Source organism: Dipodomys ordii, unplaced genomic scaffold, assembly GCF_000151885.1.
Source record: "Dipodomys ordii isolate 6190 unplaced genomic scaffold, Dord_2.0 Scaffold155, whole genome shotgun sequence".
Classification (NCBI taxonomy): domain Eukaryota; kingdom Metazoa; phylum Chordata; class Mammalia; order Rodentia; family Heteromyidae; genus Dipodomys; species Dipodomys ordii.
In genome coordinates, this window is record NW_012267371.1 from 1,917,298 (window position 1) to 1,939,802 (window position 22,505).

Consider the following 22,505-nt stretch of genomic DNA (forward strand, 5'->3'; position numbering starts at 1 on the left):
GGAGGGGGGTGGGGGGGCGGAACCCGGTTTAGTCGAGTTGTGCTCCAAGCCAGACGCAGGCCTTTTCTTCCTGCCTGTGATCGCCTGGAGTCCTCAGCTTCTGAACCCTGAGCCTCAAACGACCAGGAAAGCAGCACCAACGAGGCACCAGAGGTACCCTCCCCTGCCCACTCCCAGGGGTGTGGGGAGGGGGACGCTCAGCCAGACCGGCGAGTGTCCAGCCAGCTCCAGGCCGGCTGTTGCGAAAGTGGCGGAGACGGAGAGCGGAGGGACGCAGAAGACCGCAGTCCTTCCGCAGGGATTGAGCGATTCAAGGACATCTCGAAAAAGAAAGCCTGGAAACTGATCTCTCGCCTGCGCTGGGACTCCTAACGTGGCCAAGACGAAATTCCTTCTTCTTTCCTTACAGCCCCAGCCAGTCTGATTCCTTTTCCTCCCCCCCCCTCCCCAAATCTTTTGGATGAAGAGCTCAGCAGGACTCTGACCATTTCTCACTTCTAGCTTTCTCGATCTCGAGTTCCTCCAGAGAAACCTGAGTGGGCCTAAGGGACAAGTAATGAGGGATCTCCCTAAGTGAGGGAAAAAAACATTCCACCAGAGTTTTCCAGACTCTCAGAGCGTCACCATTGCCCCCTCCAGTGCTTCCATCAGCAAGGAGGGGGGCTTCTCCTGGCAGAGGCAGTGATTTCCTGGGGAGAAGCAAGCAGGAGAGTGTAAAATTTGGAACTAGGAAAAGAAGACTTAAGAGTTGTAGAGACCCTGGCCCAGAACTGCAGGGATTGTCCTAGATCCTAGCCTACCCACTGCCCCATCTCTATGCTTGCAAAATCGCTTTCCTGTGGGCTTTTTTGGCTTTTGATTCCTAGAAAGCCTAATCCATAGGCCTCTTCCACCCAAAGGGCATAAACAGACCTTTTCCTCTGCATTATTCACAATATTTTGCCCTCAGGTAGCATCTATCTTGAATCTCAAATATCTGGCATCTATCCCAGATAGGTGAGGTGTGAGGATCACACACACACACACACACACACACACACACACACACACAGGGCTATAGAGGAATCCTCCAGCCCATTGGGCCTGGTTCTACACACACACACACACACACACACACACACACACACACTTGCCCCATTGTCATTTAAGTCGGGGGCTGGCAGCTCCACTTGGCTCCTTATCTCCAAACACATCCTAGAAAGTCCCCAGCATTCTCCACGTCATGGCTTCCCTGTCTAGTTCTGTCCACCCAAGTTCTGTCCTTCCAGTCTAGTTCAGTCCATTTCCTTGGTCATCACATCTGCCTCTCCAGAAGTTGAAGTCCACTTTCCCACGTGGATAGACACCTCCTCCCACATGCGTCCTTGAGACTTCCCAGCCAAGAGACCTTGTCCTTTGGTTTGGAGAACCAGAGATAAGCCTCCTTGGTTCTCCGGCCTGGGGAGGAGACACCCTACCTTAATTCCCTATCCTTGGTCGCCTTTTGAAGTTTGAAAGGCTCTGAAGGCAGGGAGGACAGGACCACTACCAAAAGTACTTCAGTGCATCCTAAATAGGGCTTTGTCTCCTCTTCCCCCTAATTTAAATAGAATTAGAAAAGCCAGCTCAAGGGTTTGTTTCAGCAACAACCAGTTAGTTTCTCTACAGGACAGAAAAATCCAGCTGCCTGAAGGCGAACCGCAGCATCAGAATGCAATTCCTTCAAGTAAGCACCAGGTGTCGCTGTGGACTCGTTATCCCGGCTACCCCCCAATTCCAAGAACCATTTTTTTCCCTCCCCCTTCCCTCTCTTTTTCTCTCACTCCCTCTCCCCCTTGGTTGGGCTTTGCCAACATATCAAGATGCGTTTCGCCGGCTTCCATCACTAACCTCCCGGAGGTCATCAAGCCAAATTTATGAGTGGCCGCTCAAGTCACGTGACTCTATTTAAGGCTCCCTTATTTGGGAAGAGCGCATAGGATAAAGAAAGAGATATCTCCACCTATAAATTGTGCACTTTGGAGAACAAAAAAACCCCCTCAACTTCAAAGAGTCACAAATCACCCTTAATCAAAAAGGGTGCAGAAATTTTTTTTGGGCCCTCCCCGCCATGAGCTCCTACGTAGCCAATTCATTCTATAAGCAGAGCCCCAATATCCCTGCCTATAACATGCAAACTTGTGGGAACTATGGATCGGCCTCAGAGGTGCAGGCATCCAGGTACTGCTACGGCGGATTGGACTTAAGCATCACTTTCCCACCGCCTGCGCCTTCCAACTCTCTCCACGGGGTAGACATGGCTGCCAACCCCCGGGCTCACCCCGACCGCCCCGCCTGCAGCGCCGCAGCCGCTCCGGGACACGCTCTGGGCAGAGACGAAGCGGCTCCTCTGAACCCCGGGATGTACAGTCAGAAGGCGGCTCGCCCAGCGCTGGAGGAGCGAGCTAAGAGCAGTGGGGAGATCAAAGAGGAACAGGCGCAGACAGGGCAGCCCGCCGGACTGAGCCAGCCACCGGCCCCGCCACAGATTTACCCGTGGATGACCAAACTGCACATGAGCCACGGTAAACTTTAGGACTTCATTTTGCGCGCTCGGGTCCGCCTGGGTTTTATAGGCCATGCGGGGCAAATAAAGAAAAAAAAACCTGCGGCCATAAATTTTACGATCCAGGCATCAATGGCTCGTAAAACTGTCCACTAAAAGGCTTAGAGGCTGTGTGCGCCCAAATTTACGACGACATAATTGGATCATAGGAACAAAACGTGTATAAAAGGCAATATTCAATTTTTTGGGGGGGAGATAGAGAGAGAGCGAGGGAGGGAGTTAAAAAAATAGAGGGATCTGAAGGGTGAGGAGAGAGGGGCTCCGAACGGGGATTCCCCCCCGCGGTACCCTCCCTCCCTCCCCTGCGGAGCCGGCTCGGCCGGTGCTCCGAGCTCCGGAGGATTCCTGCGACTCAGGGAGGGGCGGGAGGGGGGTCCCCGGTGCTCGGATCTCGAGGGTGCTTATTGTTCGGTCCGAGCCTGGGTCTCCCTCTTCCCCCCACCCCCACTCAGCCCCCCCCCCTCCGGCTTGCTGAGTGAAGGCTGCGGTGGAAAGTTTCCTGCCTAGGCGGAGGCGACTCTCGCGGGGCTAGGCTGGGTGGGCCCGGCTTGCCTGCGGCCCTCTGGGCCTGTCCTGTGACTCTGGCTTCCTTTCCCTCCCGGCTGCGGGGCGGATGGAAGGCATTGGAGCCCGGGGTGGGATGTTGGGGTGCTGCACGCTCTTCACCCCCCTTCCTGGCATTGTGTGTGTTTGGGGGGGGGATTTCTGTTCCAGAGACCGACGGCAAGCGTTCCCGAACCAGTTACACGCGCTACCAGACTCTGGAACTCGAGAAAGAATTCCACTTTAACCGCTACCTCACTCGCCGCAGGCGTATAGAGATCGCCAACAACCTGTGTCTCAACGAGAGACAGATCAAGATCTGGTTCCAGAACCGCAGGATGAAGTGGAAGAAAGATTCCAAAATGAAAAGCAAAGAGGCTCTTTGAGGCCGCAGGAAGGAAGGCCCGCCCGCAGAGAGAACCCCCAACCCCTAAACCCCCAAGTCGGCTTTTGCTCCCTGCGCCTTTCCTTTTCGATTTTCCTTTCTGTATTTTGGAGGTGAAGGCTGGAGCCTTGGCTCCTGGGCCTCACAGACAAAAAGCAATTCCCCCCCCCCTTGGCATTCCGTATCTCCACTGACCCAGGGTTCCCACGGGGGCTGCCCGAACTGTCCATTTCCCATCCACTCCACTGGGCACTGGAGGAGGGGGCCCAGGGCATGTGTTGCAGGACTTGCCCAGAGGTCTGCAGGGCACTGTAGGCTGGTACCAAACGAACCTCAGCCTCATCCACCTACGCTGGCAGGCACCTAACCCAGCTCTGCCGGGGCCAGAGTTAAGGTGGGTCTGGTCAGTCACAGGCCCTTCACCCCGACTTCACCCTCTCCTTTGTTTCTGGCTAGGTGGACAGGGCAGCTGCAACCTGGTGAGCCAGTGGTTGTACCTGGCAGAGTCTATGGCCTGATTTGGGGGGTACTTATAGTAACTAAAGTCCTTCACTTATTAAGAATTTGCATATGAAAGGGGGAGGTGAGTAGATGTGGGCCTAGGCCCTGGAGCTTCCCTATGCTGTCTTAACCTTCTTCTCACCCCCCCCCCAAAAAAACCCCAGGGAACCTCCCCAGTCAATGCCTGCTGCATGCCCTCTCAGGTTCTGAGCCCCAGCCTACTAGCTAGTTCAACTATTGGGGTTTCCTGCCATTGGACCCCCCAGCAAATGGTTCTCAAGGCTCCTTGCTATCCCATATTTCCTGCCATGACTTTCTTGCCCTCTTGACCTATTGCTGTTGCCCAACTATTTATTGACTCCTAGTCTTTCCTGAAACTATATTTTGTCATATCAAATAAAAGAGAGAACAGGACTAAAAGATGCAGTGGCTCCTGTCTGTTCAGGGCACGTATCGTGGTAAAAGGTGTCTAAGTGGGAAATGAGGTTGTAGGAGAAGACCACACCTGGCCTCTAAGACTTCTTTTTTAAAAAATCGAGGTACTTCTTTAGGCAGTGAAAATTGGTTCTTTTCCTGATTTCTTAGCTCTAAAAAGGGCCTTTGAGAGGCAAAGAAGAGCACCTGGGCCTCCTGCACAGATTTTCCCATGCTATAGCTATCTAAGGCATTTGGGCCTGGGCACTTGATTCTCGCATTTGCTGACTGAATGTAAAGCTTCTACACTAGCAGTAGATCCTACTCTATGCCAGAGCTAATGAGTAGGGACCAGTGGCTCCGCCGTGCTCAGAGTCAGGCCCTTCAGGCTTCTGAAGGTCCTGTCTGGGGCTAATTGGTCTCTGGGGGGGCCTTACTGGACATAGGAGGGTGACCCTTTCAATCTAAGGATGCCCTGCTTGGTCAAGAGGTGCTGGGGGAGTTGGCGAAGGTGTACTTCAGCTTTCTCATGACCTGGGAAAGAAGGATTCTGGAAATGCAGTTGCAGTGTGCACCTGCCTGGTAGAAAATCTTCGGGCTGTTTAACCTGCGTTCGAGAGTGTAAAGTGATGCAGGACAATTAACTAAGTTACGAGCTGGCTAGTCCAGGGCTGGAGTCCTATCTGTTTGCTATCATTTATCTCAGTCTCTGAGATTTTGTATGCAGGAGGAGAGTGGCCTTACAGGGAGGGGGAAAGACAGCTAATTCAGGTGGTGCCTGAGGCTGGCTTAGGCCTACACTCTGCTCCTGCTCCTATCCGGTCTCCTGGGATGAGCTGGGAGAGGAAGTACTTTACAGGAGAAACAAATGTGGGAAGGGTCCATAAAACTTTACAGCATTTCCTCTCCCGCCTCTCACAATGGAGTGATTTCCTGGAATCAAGCCTAGGCCCCCCACATTGGTGGAGTCAGTGTTTGGGAGCTAGACTGGGAGCTGGCCTAGCAGCGAAGAGGGAAAAGGAACAGAGTGACTCTGGAGAGGGGCAGGGACAATATTTATGATTATTAATGCTGATGCTCCTTGGATTTATTGTAAGGAATGGTTTTGCTGTATCCCACTGCCTAAACTATCCAGCTTTTTAATTTTTTTAGAAGATGGCTGAGCCTTTCCTCACCCCATATGTAGCACATAAGAGGTCTGACCAAGTATTTACTGATGCTCCCATGACTTCTTCCCTTCCCCACTCTCACACTGCACTCAGGACAAGTTAGGGTGCGTGCAACATCTCTACTCAACATGTGCACCACAGGGACGATCCAGTTCCAGCTCCTTCTTTTCCTCTCTCTCTTTTCTCTCTCCCTCCGTCCCTCCCTTCCTCCCCCCCCCTGAAATAAAATGTGTAATTTTCTTCAGGGAGTTATTTTAATTTTTTTTCTCCATGCCAAGTAAAACTATTGGGGGAGCAGTGAAGCGTGAAGAAGCACTGGCGTCTCTGATGGGTAACAGTTAAGTAAAGAGGAGACTATGTCACCCGCACTCACCCACTCCAACCTCCCAAGCTGTGGAGTCTGTGTGCTTCCTCCCCAGGGAACAAGCAGCAGGGAGAACCCAGGGGCTTTGCCTGGACTGGGGCAATGTTGGTATGACCCATCCAGCAAGGTGCATCAGCCCCTGCTATACATGTGTGCAGTGCATGCATGCATGCATCCACTGACTGCTTCCTCTCAGCAGGGCCTGGGCCTCTCCTTCCCTGGAGGAGTAGAAGGAAAGAAGGACTGACTCAGCTTGGCCAGGCTTGGGGAGCCACAAGCCCGCCCGCTCTGCTGCGGGGCCTGCCTACTCTCCTCCCTCTTGTCTGTCAGTCTGCAGGCCCGAGCCTCAGCTTTAGTGTTGCTGCCCATGCTGGCAGCGGTAACCGAGCCAGAGGCCTCCGACCTTCTCTCCTGTGTTGGGGAAGGTAAGGCCCAGACCCTTGCTTTTTCCCTGAACAGAAGCTTCTGGGGGTAATGGACCATCTAGGCAGCTTCCTGAAGCGATCTCCAAGGACCAGGGCTTGCCATTGCTCTGGGGAGTTAAGTGGAGGGGCTTCTGGCTCCCCAAAGGAGCCGCCCCTGGAGCCAGTTTCTCCACTTTGCCCTGGAACCCACCCATGCTGGCAGCAAGAAAGAAGGGGGAAGAAGCATGACTTACCTTCCCGGGGGAGTGGGAAGAGGGGACACGGCCCACTCTGAGCAATTAGAGGAGAGAGGAGGAAAAAAAATAGGAAGAAAAAAAATATCAACACGACCTCGAAGGCGACAGGTCCTTATGGAAATAAGTGAGTAAGTAAATAAATAAATAAGGATCCACCCTCTCCCCCCCTCCCGACCCTGCAAGGGGGTGGGGGTGGGGCAAAGGAGCAGCATGAGGGCTTTTTAGTGTAACTGAGCATTAGAGAAATAGGCGCAGCTTCCATGTGAATTTAGGAGTTTGAAACTTTTGGAGGTTATTTATGTGAATGGCCCGAAGGCAAGCCCATGAGTGGCTCTTGGGGGACCACGTGATGTCATTAAACCAAGTTTTATGGTGTAGGGAGAGCTGACAAACCCACAATATATTTACATCATATATAATCTTAACTGTCCAGCCACGCAGCTGCTGGTGAGGTTTAATGCTAGGACAGAGGGCCTGGCAGTTAGAGGGGATTACGGCGCTGGGGATGATGGTGAAAGAGGTTACATCTTCGCAAATGAATCCCAGGCGAAATCTGTAAGTTAATTCTCTCTCTCCTCGCTCTCTGTGTCTCAGACCCTTTCTCCTATTTACCTAACTCCCTCCTCTCCATACCAGAAATAAGGCTATTTCCAGTCATTAAGAGTGGGGGAGAAAAGGCCTCCCCAGGCTTCCTCAGGCTGGGTTGGGAAAAGAGAGGAAGCCGCTGGCAAGTAGGAAAAATGGGGAGCTAGTCTCTTCAAACCAGGCCTCCCTTCTCCACCCCTCATTCCCTCGGCCTGCAAGTTAATTGGGGTAAAAGGTGGCCTTGGTTCTTTACAGTTTTATAAGCTCTTCCTGCCTCTCTCTCATTCGGGAAGAAAGCCAGTGACACCAACATGGGTGTTGGGTGTTTGTAGGAGTGTGTAAACTCTAAATACAAGCACAAAGGGCCTCTAGGGTCCACTATTCCAGGGAGGGGCCAGTTCAGCCTTTGGCCAGTTGCCCAGAGTCCAGACAAAATGGGAAGCTGGGAAGAAAGGCAGGGAAGGAAGGCTCTGAGCTTTCCTTCAGAAGGCTCCTTCTGAGCCCCCTGCCTGCTGCCTGGACTGGCTCCAAAATATATTCCCCTGCCTCGCCACCAGGTTGAGGTGGGCAGCTGTCCCAGCCTCCCAAGTCGGGTCTTAGTCAGCCTGGGGCTATGTCCCCCAATTCTAGTTTCTGGGATTTTGTTCAAGTGAAGGCCATGAGGCCTGGAGATATCTCTGAGAGTGTGTATCGGGGGAGGGGATGTGTGTTGGATGTGGTGGTGGGGAGGGGACAATGTCTGTGGAGCTGGGAAGCTCCTAGCCCAGAAGATGGAGCTAGCAGGGGCCCTGGTCTGGGCACTGTACACAAGGACCAATCTTCAAGAGAGACTCCCTTCAGGTTTCTAGAAAGGAGAAGAGGCAGTAGACATGGAAGGCACGTGTGTCCCCCTCCCAGTGCAATGCTGGGAGCTAAGCCAGGGAAATGACAACGTGTGAACTCAGGTTTTTCTAGGTGCCTGTGAACACAGAGGGTTTTTTCTTTTTTCTTCCTTCCTTCTTTCCTTCCTTTCTCTCTCCTTTCTTTCTTTCTCTTTTTCTCTCTTTCTTTCTTTCTTTTTAAAGCAGGGCTTAAAGACCTGCAGACCTCAGGAGAAAGTGGAGGTGAACAGAGGGGAAAATCTTTCCAAAAGCTCTGTGAGTGTCTGTGTGTGTGTCTGTGTGTGTCTGTGTGTAGGGGGAGAAATCTAGGCACAGGTTTTGTGGAGAGGTACTACTGGGGAGAGAAAAGGAAATAGTATTAACACCGCCCAGGTAGTCCAAGCGATTAGGGAGGAGGGAAACTCAGGGAAGGGTAAATAGCCAACACAGATTCTGTGAAGACAGAGGCCCCAAAACAGAGGGAGTTCAAGCCAAGCTCCAACTTTGCTCTAGGCACCCAACATGGAGGACTCTCCTGCGCCTTCTTTCAGTACCTGGGTCTTCTAGCAAAAAAAGGGGGCCTCTAAACCGCTACCCCTACCCCTTTATTTGTCAGCAAATGGATTCCGGAGGATTCTCTTCAAGAGCTCATTCAGGAAGTTAACTCTCAGGATTTGCCCTCCTTCTTATTCACTCTCCTCCACTCTCTCCACTAGTTTGTGATTTTTTTTTAAGGGTTTGTGGAAAATTTCAGACTCAAGATGGGAGCTTCCCTTGGTCTATAATTTGGCTCTTCCCCTCCTTCTGGCCTCCCTAGGGCACTACCGCAGTCCGATGGTCTTTAAGGAAGAAATTAACCCCAGCCAAAGCCCCATTCCCAGGCAAGGCTGCGCTGCCCTCTTTGACCCCAGTGAAATCTCAGTCCCAATTCGTTTTCTTTCTCTCTGTATGAGGGGTGTTTCTATGTTTTACAGATTTTTACATTGCTTCAATACTTCTTCACCCTCCTTTCCAGTCTTTGGGTTCAAAAGTTTCACTTAAATACCATTCCATTCTTTTTGTAACAATAGATCCTCCTTTGCCCTAAACTATTTGCTTCGATCAGGTCAGGAATTTTCGTTTTGTTTTGTTTTTAAATACAGCTTTTTTCCAGGTTTCACCTGGAAGGTAAAAACACAAAAGGGGGTTGAAATCCGTGTATCCTCTATTCTTTTTCCTCACCATAATTTGAGATGAGGGGGATGGGCAACTAACCAGGTACCAAGGTAGCTGAGCCAACCCACAAAGCTTTTAATTTTGTTCCTAGGTCTTTAACCTTAGAAGAGGTCAAGCAACCAATCAGAAATGGGTTAGGCAGGGTCACATGGCTTCCAACAACCAATCAGAAAAATGTCTGAGTCTGTCTCGCTCTTTCCTTTCCCTCCTCCCTTCTAATCACCCCTTCTCGTTTCTGGGTCTGCCCGATCTCAGCTAGGAGAAGAGCAGAAAAGACAGAATGGGAACTGAGTATATTCTAGTCTGGTCCTCTGCCCCTGGATGAGCTCTTGCGGAGTCTTTAGCTTGTGTCTTCAGTTTCTAACGATTCTAAGTGAATATCAATCTCAGTTCTATAGACATCTGAACTTGTTGAGGACATCTGGAACATTCTCACATTTATCAGTGTGATCCTATCTAATTCTTTGGGCTTTATATAATCTCCATGCTACCTAGTAAACGTGGATAGAAACTGAACTCCAGCCCTTAATTCAAATTCTGACTGAGAATACACCTTATAATTTACCTTCGGATCTGCGGGCAGGTGGAATAATTAGAGAAGACCTCTTTTCACTTACCTTTCAGGAAATGCTGCAGGAACCATTAGCTTTGTCAGACTACCTCAGGCATGGTTAGAGAAGGAAGCAAAAGATAGAGACTATCTTTAAAAGTTGTGTTTGGTGCCTGAAGATTGTCAAATACCTTTGAGCCAGTTAGGAGATAGGTTCTAGAAATGAGTAGACCTACATAGGGGGTGGCTCCATATTAAGCAGTCAATGTCTTTGTTTAAGCTCTTTTCTTTTCCTTTCTTTCAGTGTAATAAAGTAAAAGGCCTGGAGTGTGTGGCTCAGTAACAGGTTGTGCTTAACATGCTTGAGGCTCTGGACCCATTCTCAGCACACACACACACACACACACACACACACACACACAGAGTGACAGACTAGGGGATGATTCTGTGTTGTTTAGGCCATTAGCTGCCAAGACAATCACTAAATGTTTGGATTTTGATGCTGTGTTTACTTGGGGGCAGGTTAGAACCAGCAATGAGTGAGAAACTTCTGAAAGAGAACCTTTGATGGCACAAACAGTGTGCATGTATGACAGAAATACATTTTATGAACACTTGGGCTAGGCCTTGAGTGAGTCCACAGGTAGGTCAGAAACAAGCATTCTTTTCCCTACCCCCATCTTGGTTCAGGGCTAGTTTTCTGGTTGGATTCCTCTGCTCCCCCCTCCCTTTCCTCTTGATTTCCTTGTGCCTTTTGAGCTTAAGGGGCAAGAGTTTTGCTAGGCTGTGATCCTTGGGCTTCTAAGCACTCCTTTAGAGATATTAAGGGTAGAATGTAGGAGTAGGAAGAATAGCTTGGGCCTTGTCAACACTCCTCTGCTGTTTGTCTTCTGGGTTAGGCTGCTTTGGGAACAATGCCATAGGTCAAAGAGAAGGATTAGGATGAACAACCAGAAAGAAGGCAGATCTTCTCAGAAATCATTGAGTCCCCACTTCTCACCAACTTCACACCCACTGTTCCATTTTCATTTATGAGTTACAGTTAAAGCACACATCTGTTTTTTCTACATGTGGAGGGTGTTATAGCCTTATCTAAGACCAACTCTTACCTTCACTGTGGACTTCCCACATGGGGCTTACCAGATCTCAGGGTAGATGAGGAGAGAAAAAAAAAGAGATTGGCTCTGTCTACCCAGGCTCTGAAGAGAGAGATTTCTCAGAGTGTTTCAACTCTCCTTAATGTCCAAGTAAGTTGTCTTTCTTTGTTCCTCTCTGTAACTTCTTTGGGCTAGTTTTGAGACAGGTGGGGAAAGATGCTGCAACATCCTTGTTATTGGCTTTAATTCGGCATCACTTTTTTTTTTTTTTTGGTCCGGTTGTGGGGCCTGAACTCTGGGCCTGAGCACTGTCCCTCAGCTCTTCAGCTCAAGGCTAGTGCCCTACCACTTGAGCCACAGCGCCACTTCCGGCTTTTTTCTTTTTGCTTATGTGGTGCTGAGGAATCGAACCCAGGGCCTCAGGCATGCAAGGCAAGCACTCTACCACTGAGCCAACTTCCCAGCCCCCTCGGCATCACTTTTGCTGACAAAACAAGGTCTGCCATGTGGAGCCTCTTCTGGGATAGCTTTAGAGTCTCTAATGGTCTTAGAAAGGGAGAGGAAATAAAATATGGAATGAGGATGGCAACCTAGGACTTTGGGTGTTCAAGATTCAATATAAGAAGAATTGGCTGTTAGAGGCCCAAGGTAGGCACATCCCTTCCTACTCTCCTGACTTGTTGTATTGGGTCCTTGTAATGGTGTCTGTTTGGCTTTTTAAAAAAGTCTGTCTTGGCCCTAAGAGTCCAAGGAGTTGCCAGGATGTATCTGGCCAAGAAAGTACAGTGATTGAAATTTCTTTGTCCTTGAGCCATAAGACTCAAAGATTCGTCTCCTCTCCCAGTTTTTAGGATCAGTGAAGTGCTGAAATGGAAGTTTGTGTGTGTGTGTGTGTGTGTGTGTGTGTGTGTATACACAAGTGCTTGCAATATGGGATTCAGGGAAGTTAGACTAAGATATCCAGGGCCTGTTCAGTCTCTGATGACAACCCATTAGAAGCTATGATAAGAGATCCCATTAGAAGCTCTGGGCATGCTAAGAATCTGGTACAGGGAGGAGGCTACCTATCTAGCAGTATCATGATCTGTAGCCTCAAATGGACTGGGCAGAATATGTGATCTTAGTTCCCTGGGATCCTTTGCTATTGCATCATAAGTCACAAAGAGACAGAGCAGCTCTCCAAAGATCCTTAGTTTGCCCACCCCTGACCCAAAACACCAGAACACCTGAGCACACAGAAATACATGCATGTGCCCCAATTATGGTTTGATAGAGGTGAGAAGCCTTGAACAGAGCAACTCAGCCTTCAACCAATATCTCAAACCTTACCTCCAATCATACCAGACTGGAAGCCATTTGGCCTCCCTATCTCACCTCAACCATCAAGCCCTGGGCAATTAACTGTTGAGTTTTCTTTCTTTTGTCCTCTCTAGTGAACCCCTGAACCCTGTAACAGTCTCTATGATGATGGCAGCCAGGCTATTGGTGACTCTCAGAGGCTCAGATTGGAGGGCCACTGGGACTAAAAACTAGGTTCTTGTGTGATTAAATCCTTTCCTGCTTTTCCAGGCTCAAATTCCAAAACCCTCAGAGGCTTCTTTGGTTCAGACATTGAGGAAAAAATATTTTCTAAAAACCAGTAAACTTTCTGGTTAGAAATGCATGCGTGTGTGTGTGTGTGTGTGTGTGTGTGTGTGTGTGTGTGTGTGTGTATAGCAAGGGTCAGGTCCCTCACTTCAGATTGCTTTCTTCCCACCCCCAGTGGAAGATGGAGGCGTGGGCTGCCAAGGTTTTATTGAGGGTACTTTTCCTGTTGGGAATAGAGATGGGGTCATAAACACCTAGAGGAGGCTGTTTTGATCTGGTGACTTCTCAGGAAGTGGCATCTGAGGTTTTGCTTTGTAAATCACTCTCCCTTAAATTGACCAACTAGATTGGGTTGCACTTCCCCAAACCCACCTGAGGCCTCCTCCCTAATGCCTTCTTTGGGAAACCAAAGGAGAAAAAATAACAATACCTTTAGAGCCCCCCCCCCAGTCATTTGCCTCCAATAAGAAAAGGGCCAGTAGGAATTCCCTCACCCTCCCAAGTTCCCACTGCAAAAATCTTGCAGCCTTTCATTTCCTTTTGCCCATAGAGACTGTGGTCCCTCAAACCCTTAATCACAAGGGCACTAACTTTGGAAGCTAATAGCTTCATAGTCTGACAGTAGATACCACAATTACTAAGGATTCTCCTATAATCTAGGACTGCTGTCTATCTGTGCTCCTTTTCCCAAAGCCCCAGCCTCTTCTTAGTAAGGAAGGACTTTGGATGTATAATAGAGCTAGCTAGATGGGACTGAGGTGTGTAGAAACCTCATCTAGTATCACAGGAATGGAGGAAGCCACAGGCTCTGACTGGGTTTCATGTAATTAAGGTAGATGTAGAGGTGTGTGTGTGTGTGCGCTCGCGTGTGTGTGTGTGTGTGTGTTCTCATTTTCATCTCTATCAAGCTGTCTCCAAGCCAAATATATATTTAACCCAATGACTCCATTTTGCAATGATTATGAGCCTTACCATGCAAAGACACCCCAACCCTCACAGGTCCTTCCCCCTGAGCTAGGAGGCTAAAGTGAGTTTAGTCTACATCTGATCAGGACACTTTCAGAGGCCCAGCCAGAGGAGCTTATATCCATTGTCAATGAAATATCCATATATTCAGAAAATGGAACCATATATGACAGAATCTCTGGACGTTCTCAGTACTTGCAAATACTCTCTAGTTTATCCTCATCAGTTTTGCCAAGAAGTCCTGGCTGGGGCATGACAAACCCATAAGCACCTATTCCTCTGGACAGACACTGTGCAAATACATGGAGAGCTATAATCGCATACATGAAAATGTACTTACACATTTTCTCTGTCTATATCAGGATGTGTGTTTCTCACCCTTTTCTGCTCCCCATCTCCATGCAGATTTATAGATCTTTAGATTTATAGATCCACAGTGAACAGAACAGTCCCCTGTCAGATTCCTGTGTATATATTGCCAATCTTTCTATAATGGTTGTATACATATGCTAGAATATATTGGTATAGCTCTCTCTAAACATCCCCATGAATATTTGGAGGGTTTCCTCCTCAGTTGGGAGGAATGATGCATGTGCTACTCAGTCTCTATTTTGAAATTTTTATCTACATTTATTCAAGGGATATAACCCATAAAGTAGCTACTTATTAAAGCCACACATGTAGAGAACTTGATAGTCATTACAGTTTTTCTGTAAACTTAAACAACTAGTTGAAATAGAGTCTATGTTGAAATAGAGTCACGCAGTGCACATATCTGAGTTTAAGGGCGTAGATCTCCCTCCAGAAAGACTCAAACTTACTGCATCTCTGTTTCCCTCTCTTTCCTCTTTCTCAGTTCTCTATAAAGAAATCTCCTGGTGCGGGTGGGGAACAGGTATCTTTTAGATACTTTGCCTATTAAAACAGGCCATTTTTGTCTCTTGCTTCCACCTCTAGTTCAACAGTGTCATCTGGTCCTTGAAAACCTACTCTAGAGATCTCATCCTTTCTCTAGGCTGCCTCTGTGGCCTGAGACCCCCAATCTAAACTCCTCAACTTGCAAGTACCTCTCAAGGCAGTCATTTAAAAACAAATGGGAGCTCTCCATAAGCAAAAGCAAGAATCTCCTGGTGCAACTCCTCCCCCCCCCCACAACAGGTTTTTAAATTTTAAAGAAAAGAGTATTTAAGCCTTAACTGTCTGTTTTTTGGAGGGTGCCCAAATTATGCCAGGGTGACTGTACAAGCCATTGGTACCCCCTTTCCAATTGCTCATGGTGCCCAGAGCCCAATTAAGCCTGCCGCCTTCGCTCCCCACAGCCCGCTCTTATCGGCGGGATTGATGCCTTCTCGGCTCCTCTATATCATTTCCAAGATTTTTTCTGTCCAAGTCCTCGGCTCCTTTGGCTTTGGCGGTTTTGACTAATGATCGCTACAGATGCCAGCGTCTCCAGAATCCTAATAGCCAGCCAGGCGGACTCTTATTTACCCGGCAACATTGCTGTGGGGGGAAGGGTTTTTTATTTTTTGTAGGGGGGGAAGTAATTGGGGTATTATAAGGACAGTGGACGGGGAGAGGATTGTGACCACTTCAAGCTTTGCTGAACTTCTGCAGTGAAGACAGCATTCTAACCCCCTCCTCTCCACGAGGTGGGACATATTATATATAATCATAAAATATTGCTACCAATAACTCATTGCTACCTCGTTAGGAAGGATCAAAGAATGAACAGGACGCGGGAGAATCAACAGAGAAGTGTTTATTAGCTGTAAATAAATGAGAGATTAAGCGGAAACCCAGCAGTTTAGGGAGGAAAAGAGTTTCCCCTTCCGGATGAGAAAAGGGAAAAAGGTCAGCCACGGTGGGACCAGGAGAGTCCCTGTTCTTCAGTCTTGTCTTCCACTTTCTCTCCCAATTAAATCTCATAAATTAAAATCTCATAGATGAACATTTCCCTCGCTTCGCCTCACCTTTAGATCCTTGCGATGCAGCAGAGGGTCTATTCCTGGATGTAGATGCCCGCACCCACCCCCGGAGGTGACCCGGCGGGCCGGGTGCCCGCTGGGGCTGGCAGGGCAAGGTGGGCTGGATCTGCGAAAGGGGAAGTGTAGGGTGAAAATTGCCTACTGAGTGTTAAAGGGCCCCCGCATCCAGGATTGCCAGCCCTTTGACCCCACTGGCGGCGCTTACTCGCAGAAAGTTGTGGCCGAATTCGCTTCTCTTGGCGCTTCGCGTCCGTCTAGTCTGCGCGCGGCCCAGGTGTTTGCTCCAGGGGCTGGGGCTCCCTCTGAGCCTGCTTCCTCCGGTCTTCGTCCACACCTTTTTCGGGTGAAATTTGAAAGAAAGAAAGAAAAAGAAAAAAAAAACACCCAACAACACAAAAACGCAGAAATCCCAGCTTCAAGGCCAGGCATGAAATGATCACGCACACAGGGACGGCTTGATGGTTTGTGGCCGTTGTTTTCAATCAGGAATAATGGAGCACAAAATAATTAAGAAAGGCAAATGGGCAAGACCACAGAACTACCAGAGTCCGGCGCCTTGGGGCGGCTACAGACCTGGCCGCACTGAATAATAACGATGACAAGGCCATTTCGTTGGAATGTAGGGAGAAGCAGCCGCGGGACCCCGACCCAAGCAGAACCGACGCGCGCCCACCGCCCAAAGACACTCTCTGAATTACAACCCGTCAGGAGGACTCGCACATACAAAAGAGGAGCCGAAAGATTTAAATAGTCCGAGGTTGAGGCGTCCCGAAGAGGCCCAAGCGAAAATCAATCAAGTAATTAAAACCGGGAAGGGACCAGCGCCCGCGCCTGGGGGTCTGGGATTCGGAAGAGGTGACCAAGGTGCTGGTCAAAGTCGGGCGAGCGGTGGCTGGCGTGGAGATCAGATCTGCTGCCGCTGGAGCGCGTTGGGGCTGCGGGAAGTTTATTACAGATCGCTATTGATCTCTGCTTGTCTGGCAAGGGTAGTGTGTATTCCTTTCCCAAGCAGGATCCTGAAGCCACCCATGACCCCTAATCCGGCTTTTATGGGGTTGGCATCCGCAGTTGTATTTGAAGATTGTTCCCCAAATCTCAATGGTGCCTCGCATCTGTGAGACAAGTTTGTGGGAAAATTCCAGCACTGAATGCCTCTGGGTGTGAGGGAACAGAGCGAGTGTATGTATAGCATCCCAGTTTCAAACACTTCAATATTTCCTTAGGCCTTCTTCCCTAACCCAAGATTCAGGTCCTATCTTAGAATGATTCCTGTTGTACAGGCAGAGGCTTTCAAGAGGATGGGAGGCCAATGGCCTTATAAAGGAGGAACTTTAGGCCGAGCAAACAAACGCCTTTAGGCAGGGAAAAAGAACCATTCCTGGAAGAAGAAGAAAATAAGGCTCACGGGAAACTGTTTGGTGATGGCGGAAAGGCATTCTTGTTTATTACTGAGGTTAGTAATGGTAATGAGCTGCAAAGGGCGAGGAGATTGTAGGCGCGGTGCAGTCTCTTCTCGCAGAGACTTCTCTGGAGGAGCCAAGGGCTCCCTAACTTGGCCATGTGTAGGAAGAATAAAATAAAGACCTTCCTTCCCTTCCTTTCTCATTCTTTGAGAGCACCAGAAAAAAGGGAAACCTTATAACATTTTATCACCATCTCTCCTCTCTCCTGCTTCTGTTCTCCCTTACCCTCTTTAGTTTCTTAACATATTCTGCTCTTTGGTCTTTGCGCTTTGGAGGAGAAGAGAATCTCCTCTTTAGGAAAGAGCAGCGTTCCTCAAGCTATTACCCAACCCTGTCCTCACACACTCTGTGACACCAGAGTGGATCCAGATTCTCTTGCCTACTCCATGGAATTTTCCTTCTATCTTCAGCCTTTCCAAGTCTCTTCTTCCTTGGTCCTGGGTATTTGATCCCATGAATCTCTGGGAGCTTAGAGGCCAAGAAGACCTTGAAGTCCTTCATTAACTCCTCAGAGAGTCTAGAAACTTTCCTCAATTCTGGGGACACCAGGCCAGGGAACTCTCTATAAACCTAGAACAGACTAATTTCTAAGTCTTTTCAGATCACATTTAGGCTCCTTTAAAAGTCCTCCTTCCAACATGGAACTTTAGGTTTTAAACCTCCAGCAGAACAAGCTTCCTGAATCTACAGGTCAGATTTTCCAAAAACAATAATATTAATAAAAAGTAATGCATCAGTGAGAGAAAGGCATATCTCAATCCAAATTTTAATCCAGCAGGGTTGGATGGGAATGGGGTGTGTGTATTGGGGGGGGGGGTAGAGGAGAGAAATCACTGAAGCTGGGATGAGCCAAGAGGGTGGGGGAATCCAACCTCTAACTAACAATTTCTCCAGCATAAAAATGAAACATCAAATTCGTTAGCCCAGGGCCTTCATTTTTCCCCTTCCACATTATAACTAGTTATTGAACTCGCTGGAAGATCTAAAGGCCATTTGCGAAGAGACAAATTTCAATGGAGTTTCCCCATCAATAACCCCATGGCAGTGACCTATTGGAACAAGTCAAACACCCGAGGTGAAATGCAGGTCACTCTGTCTAACCAATATTAAAATGCGGCCACTTTTTAAAAAGCCACTTTAAACGAGATTTGAGGAAAATTGAATTCCAAGGAAGCCAAGGCAAGGCGGGGGAAATACACGAGAGGACCTTGACTATGGTCTCCCAACAAACAAGAAAAATTCATCTTTAATATTTTAAAGGGGGGCAAATTAACATTCTATGATTGCTTTTTTTTTGAGACTATAAGCAATTTCAGGAGGAAAAAAAGGTTGAGTGTTTTCTGGTGACATGTCCGGGTTATTAAAATCATTTTAGACCAATTCATTACTTTTACTGACAAGAGATTTAAGGAAAAAAATCAATTAAGCATTTGCATATTCTTTTGCATACATTAGCCCTGCCTGCTGGCATTAGGAAGGGACAAAAACACACATATACTCATGTACACACAGATACATGCACAAAGGAAAAAAAATGGTTTGAGTCTTGTTTCAGTTTGGGGGTTTTTAAGTTGCCCCAGGGAGAAAAAAAATCAAAATGAAATGAATTGCCTGATTGCATACCATCTCAAAGTCAATTTACTTGAGGAACAAGGAAAGAGACATGTTGTAATTTTTAATCCTTAAAGCAACAACAACACATACACATGCAAAAAGAACACTGCACTTTGGAGAGTAGGGAAGGAATGACCCTCATTTTCCTTTTTTTTTTCTTTCCAAATCTTGATTTGGTTCTTCCATTTATTTTTTCTCCCTCAGAAAACCCAGAGAGTATGAGAGGTGAGATTTTTTTTTTTAATGCAGCACAGAATCTGTGGAGCTGCTGAGCTCTCTCAGCCGGCAGCTTGTTACTGGGAAGGGGTGGGGGGAATATGGGTTATCCAACGGTCAGTATGGTAATCTGGACACAATAAGGCCTCACACACAATGGACACATATTTTTCTTCAGTGGTGTCAGAAGGGAAGCGCTTTGTACTGAAACATGTTTCCGAAAGAGAAACCAGATCGAGATTTAGAAAGGAGTGGGGTGTGGGATGTCGTGTGGAGGGAATTTGGATGCTAGCAAAAGATAGAAAAAATGTAAAAATAAAATTGGGACAGAGTGAAGTGGGGAGGCAGTGGGGAGGTGGAGGACTTTTGGCTGTCAAGGAGGCTGGCTGGAGAAGCACAAAAGATAGGACCAGATACTAAGGTTCATCATAAGCAAGTACCCCCAGCCTATTGCCAAATACTGGAGCTCCCTGATAGGATTTTGTTCCCATGCTTGTAATAATGTCCAGGTAAAAATGTTTGTGTGTATATGTGTGCAGAAGTATTTTACCCATGCAATAGGTTGCTTCCTTGCCAGCAAGCTATAAGAGCTCAAAGATAGCTTTATGTTGTTGGTTTGGGAATTTGTTTTTTATTGGTGTAGATTAATGTGAGCACACTTGGAAAAATCTTCTAGATTTCACTTCCTGAATCTCTATGTTAAATTTTTTTTTTGCTGTACAAACCTTTGGTGGAAACCCCATGTACTTAGGGCTGCAGCAGAGGTATTTAGTAGTTTGGTAAATATGAGTACCATGTATGCATATCTATTGAGAACCATAATAACCAAAGAAAGACTAGACCTTTAGTGGAAAGCATCTGAGCCCTCTGTGTCTACTCACTCAGACTAGCCCCAAAAGGGTCTCCTGACCCACTTGCAGAAGCTTAGAAACTTGGGAGGATGGGTAATATCTTAGGATATTACCCTAATTAGGCCATGGTGGTGAGAGTTGAAGAAAAGAGGATTGAGACTGGGAGCAGGGCTATAGAAAGAAGGTAGAAGGGAGCAGGGCTGAGAGGAAAGGAGCCAGCAGGCAGCTCACCTTTCCAGGTGGAGAAAAGAATATTCCCATCTGGGGCCAGGTAGGGCTGCCTCCTTCAGGTGTTGGCCTAGAAAGGAGATGGGAGTGAGGCTACAATAGCCTTCCCCTCTCTTACCTATATTCTCTACCTTTTCAGATCTGTCTGGAGCTATGGATCTCCCCCATGGGGTAATCTGGGGCTATCGTTTAGATATGTGTAGCTCAGGATTTAGTACTGACTTCCCTGGGTCCAATTCTAGCAACTTGCAATATATCCGTTTCCCCCCCCCCACAACCAATTACAAAGAAAATGAAAAACCTTCACACCATTTCCCAGCATCTCCAACCAAACAGCTGCCTTCCCCTTTGCTCACAGCCTCAAGTTCCTCTACCAACCAAACAGCTTCTCACTCCTCACATTCAGAGGGTCCCCAGAGCAAGGGTCTCCCATCTACTAGAGGAGTGTGACATCTGTAAGAAATTTGGGGGGGGGCCTCCAGGGAACTACTGTTCCCTCATTCTGCCTATGATAGGGAATCCTATCCGCTGGGCGGGGGGGAGAGATGATAGAAGATCCCCCCATAGGCTGGGCTGGATGGGGGTTAAGCCCCAAAACAGGGCAGGCAGCCAGGGGCATCTTGGGTCATCTCCTGTGGCCCAGGCACCTTCTCTCTATAGCCCTCAAGATGAGCCCTAACTTGAATGTGGGGGGACCCTCTTCCACATCCCAAGGTTGTGAGAGGAGGTTGGGAAACTCCTGCTTTCACCCTCCCTCTGTCAGGGCTTTATATATATATATATATTTTTTTTTTCCTTTCCCCTCCTCATTCACTTAATTGCAGATGTTCTAATTAAACCCTCAAATAGTTGTTATGCCGTTTTAAAAGGTACTTATTCAAGTGTCAACCAGGCTGGGCTGGGAGGAGGCAGCGGAGGGCGGCGAATTAAAGGTAGATTGACTAATCACGGCGGCGATCATAATAATAAAATCAGAGGGAAAAAAATCACATTACGACTTTTCGTGGAAAGGAGGGAGCAGGCAGGCAGCGGCCGCCAGCCCTGCGCCGCTGCCGACACAAAGAGTGCAGGCGATTCCCCGAGACTGATTTATGACGTTTTACAGCCCTATAAAAGCTGTAGCGACGAGGCAAGCGCTCCTACCACCGCTGGCAGATTTAGTCTAATAAATAAAACATAAACAGTTAACTTTATGTGTCACTTTTATTGTTATCAAGTAAAATATAGCCAAGCCTCGGCAAGCTATGATTTTAAACTATAATTGTTATCAAGTACAACAAGGGGACCTAGCTCCCTCCCTGGGCTTTCCCTTCTGCTGCACCCCCTACCTCCCTACCCCGTCCCCCCCAACTCTGACATGGATGATCAGTTAATTGGAATCAGTCGCATGACGTGACCACCCCTAGCTGAGGGAGGGGAGCTGAGAAAGCAGCCCTTCTTTGCTCCCTCCCTCCCCTGTGACCCTGCTTCCTCCCCCCCAAAAAAAACCCCTGGGTATTTCCTGTGAGTGGGTAGCAGAGGGAGAGGGTGGGTATGAGGCCTGCCACCCCCCAGGTCTGCTTTGCCTCGCCATCTCTGTGACCTCACCCCTCCTTTTTGGAAGACAGCCTAGAGTTGGCCCTGGGGAATATGTGTTTACATGTAAACACACGTGTTACATAGATACATCCCTGGCTGGAGGCAAGTAGGCTCTACCCACACAGGCCTTACTCTGCTCTAGATCTACTCTTTATGGGGATGGACAAAAGAAGAATTCTCAGGGCTTTGGCTGGGCACCATCACAGGGCACTGACACCTGGCAGAAAGCGCTCTTCTTTACCAGAGCTTCTTAGAGCCAGTCTGGAAGGTAGCTGTCAGCCACAGCAGGACAGGCAGGGTGGAGAGTGGAAATCGGAGGCAGCAACAGCAGAGGTCCTGCAGTGCTCTGGGGCAGGGGCAGGGGCAGGGAGGGTCAGTGGGTAGCCAGGGGAGCCGAGGCTTCACTGTACTCTGCTTTTGCCAACCACTTCCTGTCTCTCTTCAGAGGGGCCACAACCCCCAGACCTCCAGAAATGACGTCAGAATCATTTGCATCCCGCTGCCTCTACCTGCCTGGTCCAGCTGGGACCCTGCCTCGCCTGCCCCAAGGCCAGAGGGTTGGGTGAGTGTGTAGGGAAGGGGGAGGCTGGACCATTGGATGTGGGGGGGTACCCCAGGCTCTTCAGCCTCTTGGGCTCAGCCTGGGGCCCTCTCCATCCAACCTCCACTCCAGTCCTCATCCAACTTCCTCTTCCTGCGAAAGAGGGGCGCTGCCCGGTGACCTACACAAGCTGAAACAGGCTCGCCATGAATGGAAAGCGCTGGAAAATCATTGGAGCCAAGGCCCACCGGGCCCGCTGGAGGCCGGCGAGGAGAGACCCTGGATGGGGGCTGAATCAGTCTCACGCCAGCACCCCTCCCCACCTCCTCATCCCAGTGCCCAGGCTTTTGGAGAGCAGCTGGAAGCTTCTCATCTCCTTTTGCAGAGAAGGGTTGTCAGTCTGGTGGGGTGTGTACTGGTGGGTACCCCCAGCACCCCCTACCAGCTATTCCCACCTCACACACCCCCACCCCCACCCACAGCAACAGCAGCAGCAGCACCACACACACAAAAAATTGGATACATTTTGAATAAAGCGATTCGGTTCC

The 22,505-nt window shown here is 48.7% G+C and overlaps 2 protein-coding genes across 2 annotated transcripts in view; both read left to right on the plus strand.

Annotated features, from left to right (window-relative positions):
* The window catches only part of Hoxc4 (homeobox C4), a 39,029-nt gene that overhangs the window by 14,228 nt on the left and 2,296 nt on the right, over nt 1-22,505 (plus strand). The window contains exon 2 of the mRNA XM_013032528.1: nt 21,862-21,978. The gene's annotated coding sequence lies outside the window, so the exon portion shown is untranslated. The remainder of the gene's footprint in view (nt 1-21,861; nt 21,979-22,505) is intronic.
* Hoxc5 (homeobox C5) lies at nt 2,022-4,415 on the plus strand. The gene is made up of 2 exons (XM_013032535.1): nt 2,022-2,543; nt 3,299-4,415. Exons 1-2 carry the CDS (start codon nt 2,090-2,092, stop codon nt 3,511-3,513), a joined length of 669 nt encoding a protein of 222 aa, XP_012887989.1. The 5' UTR covers nt 2,022-2,089; the 3' UTR covers nt 3,514-4,415.

Bases quoted from the DNA above. Each gene is read 5' to 3' on its own strand.
- Hoxc5 (XM_013032535.1), top strand. From the start codon at position 2,090: ATGAGCTCCTACGTAGCCAATTCATTCTATAAGCAGAGCCCCAATATC. The intron at 2,544-3,298 runs GTAAACTTTAGG...TTTCTGTTCCAG, and splicing joins CAAACTGCACATGAGCCACG to AGACCGACGGCAAGCGTTCC.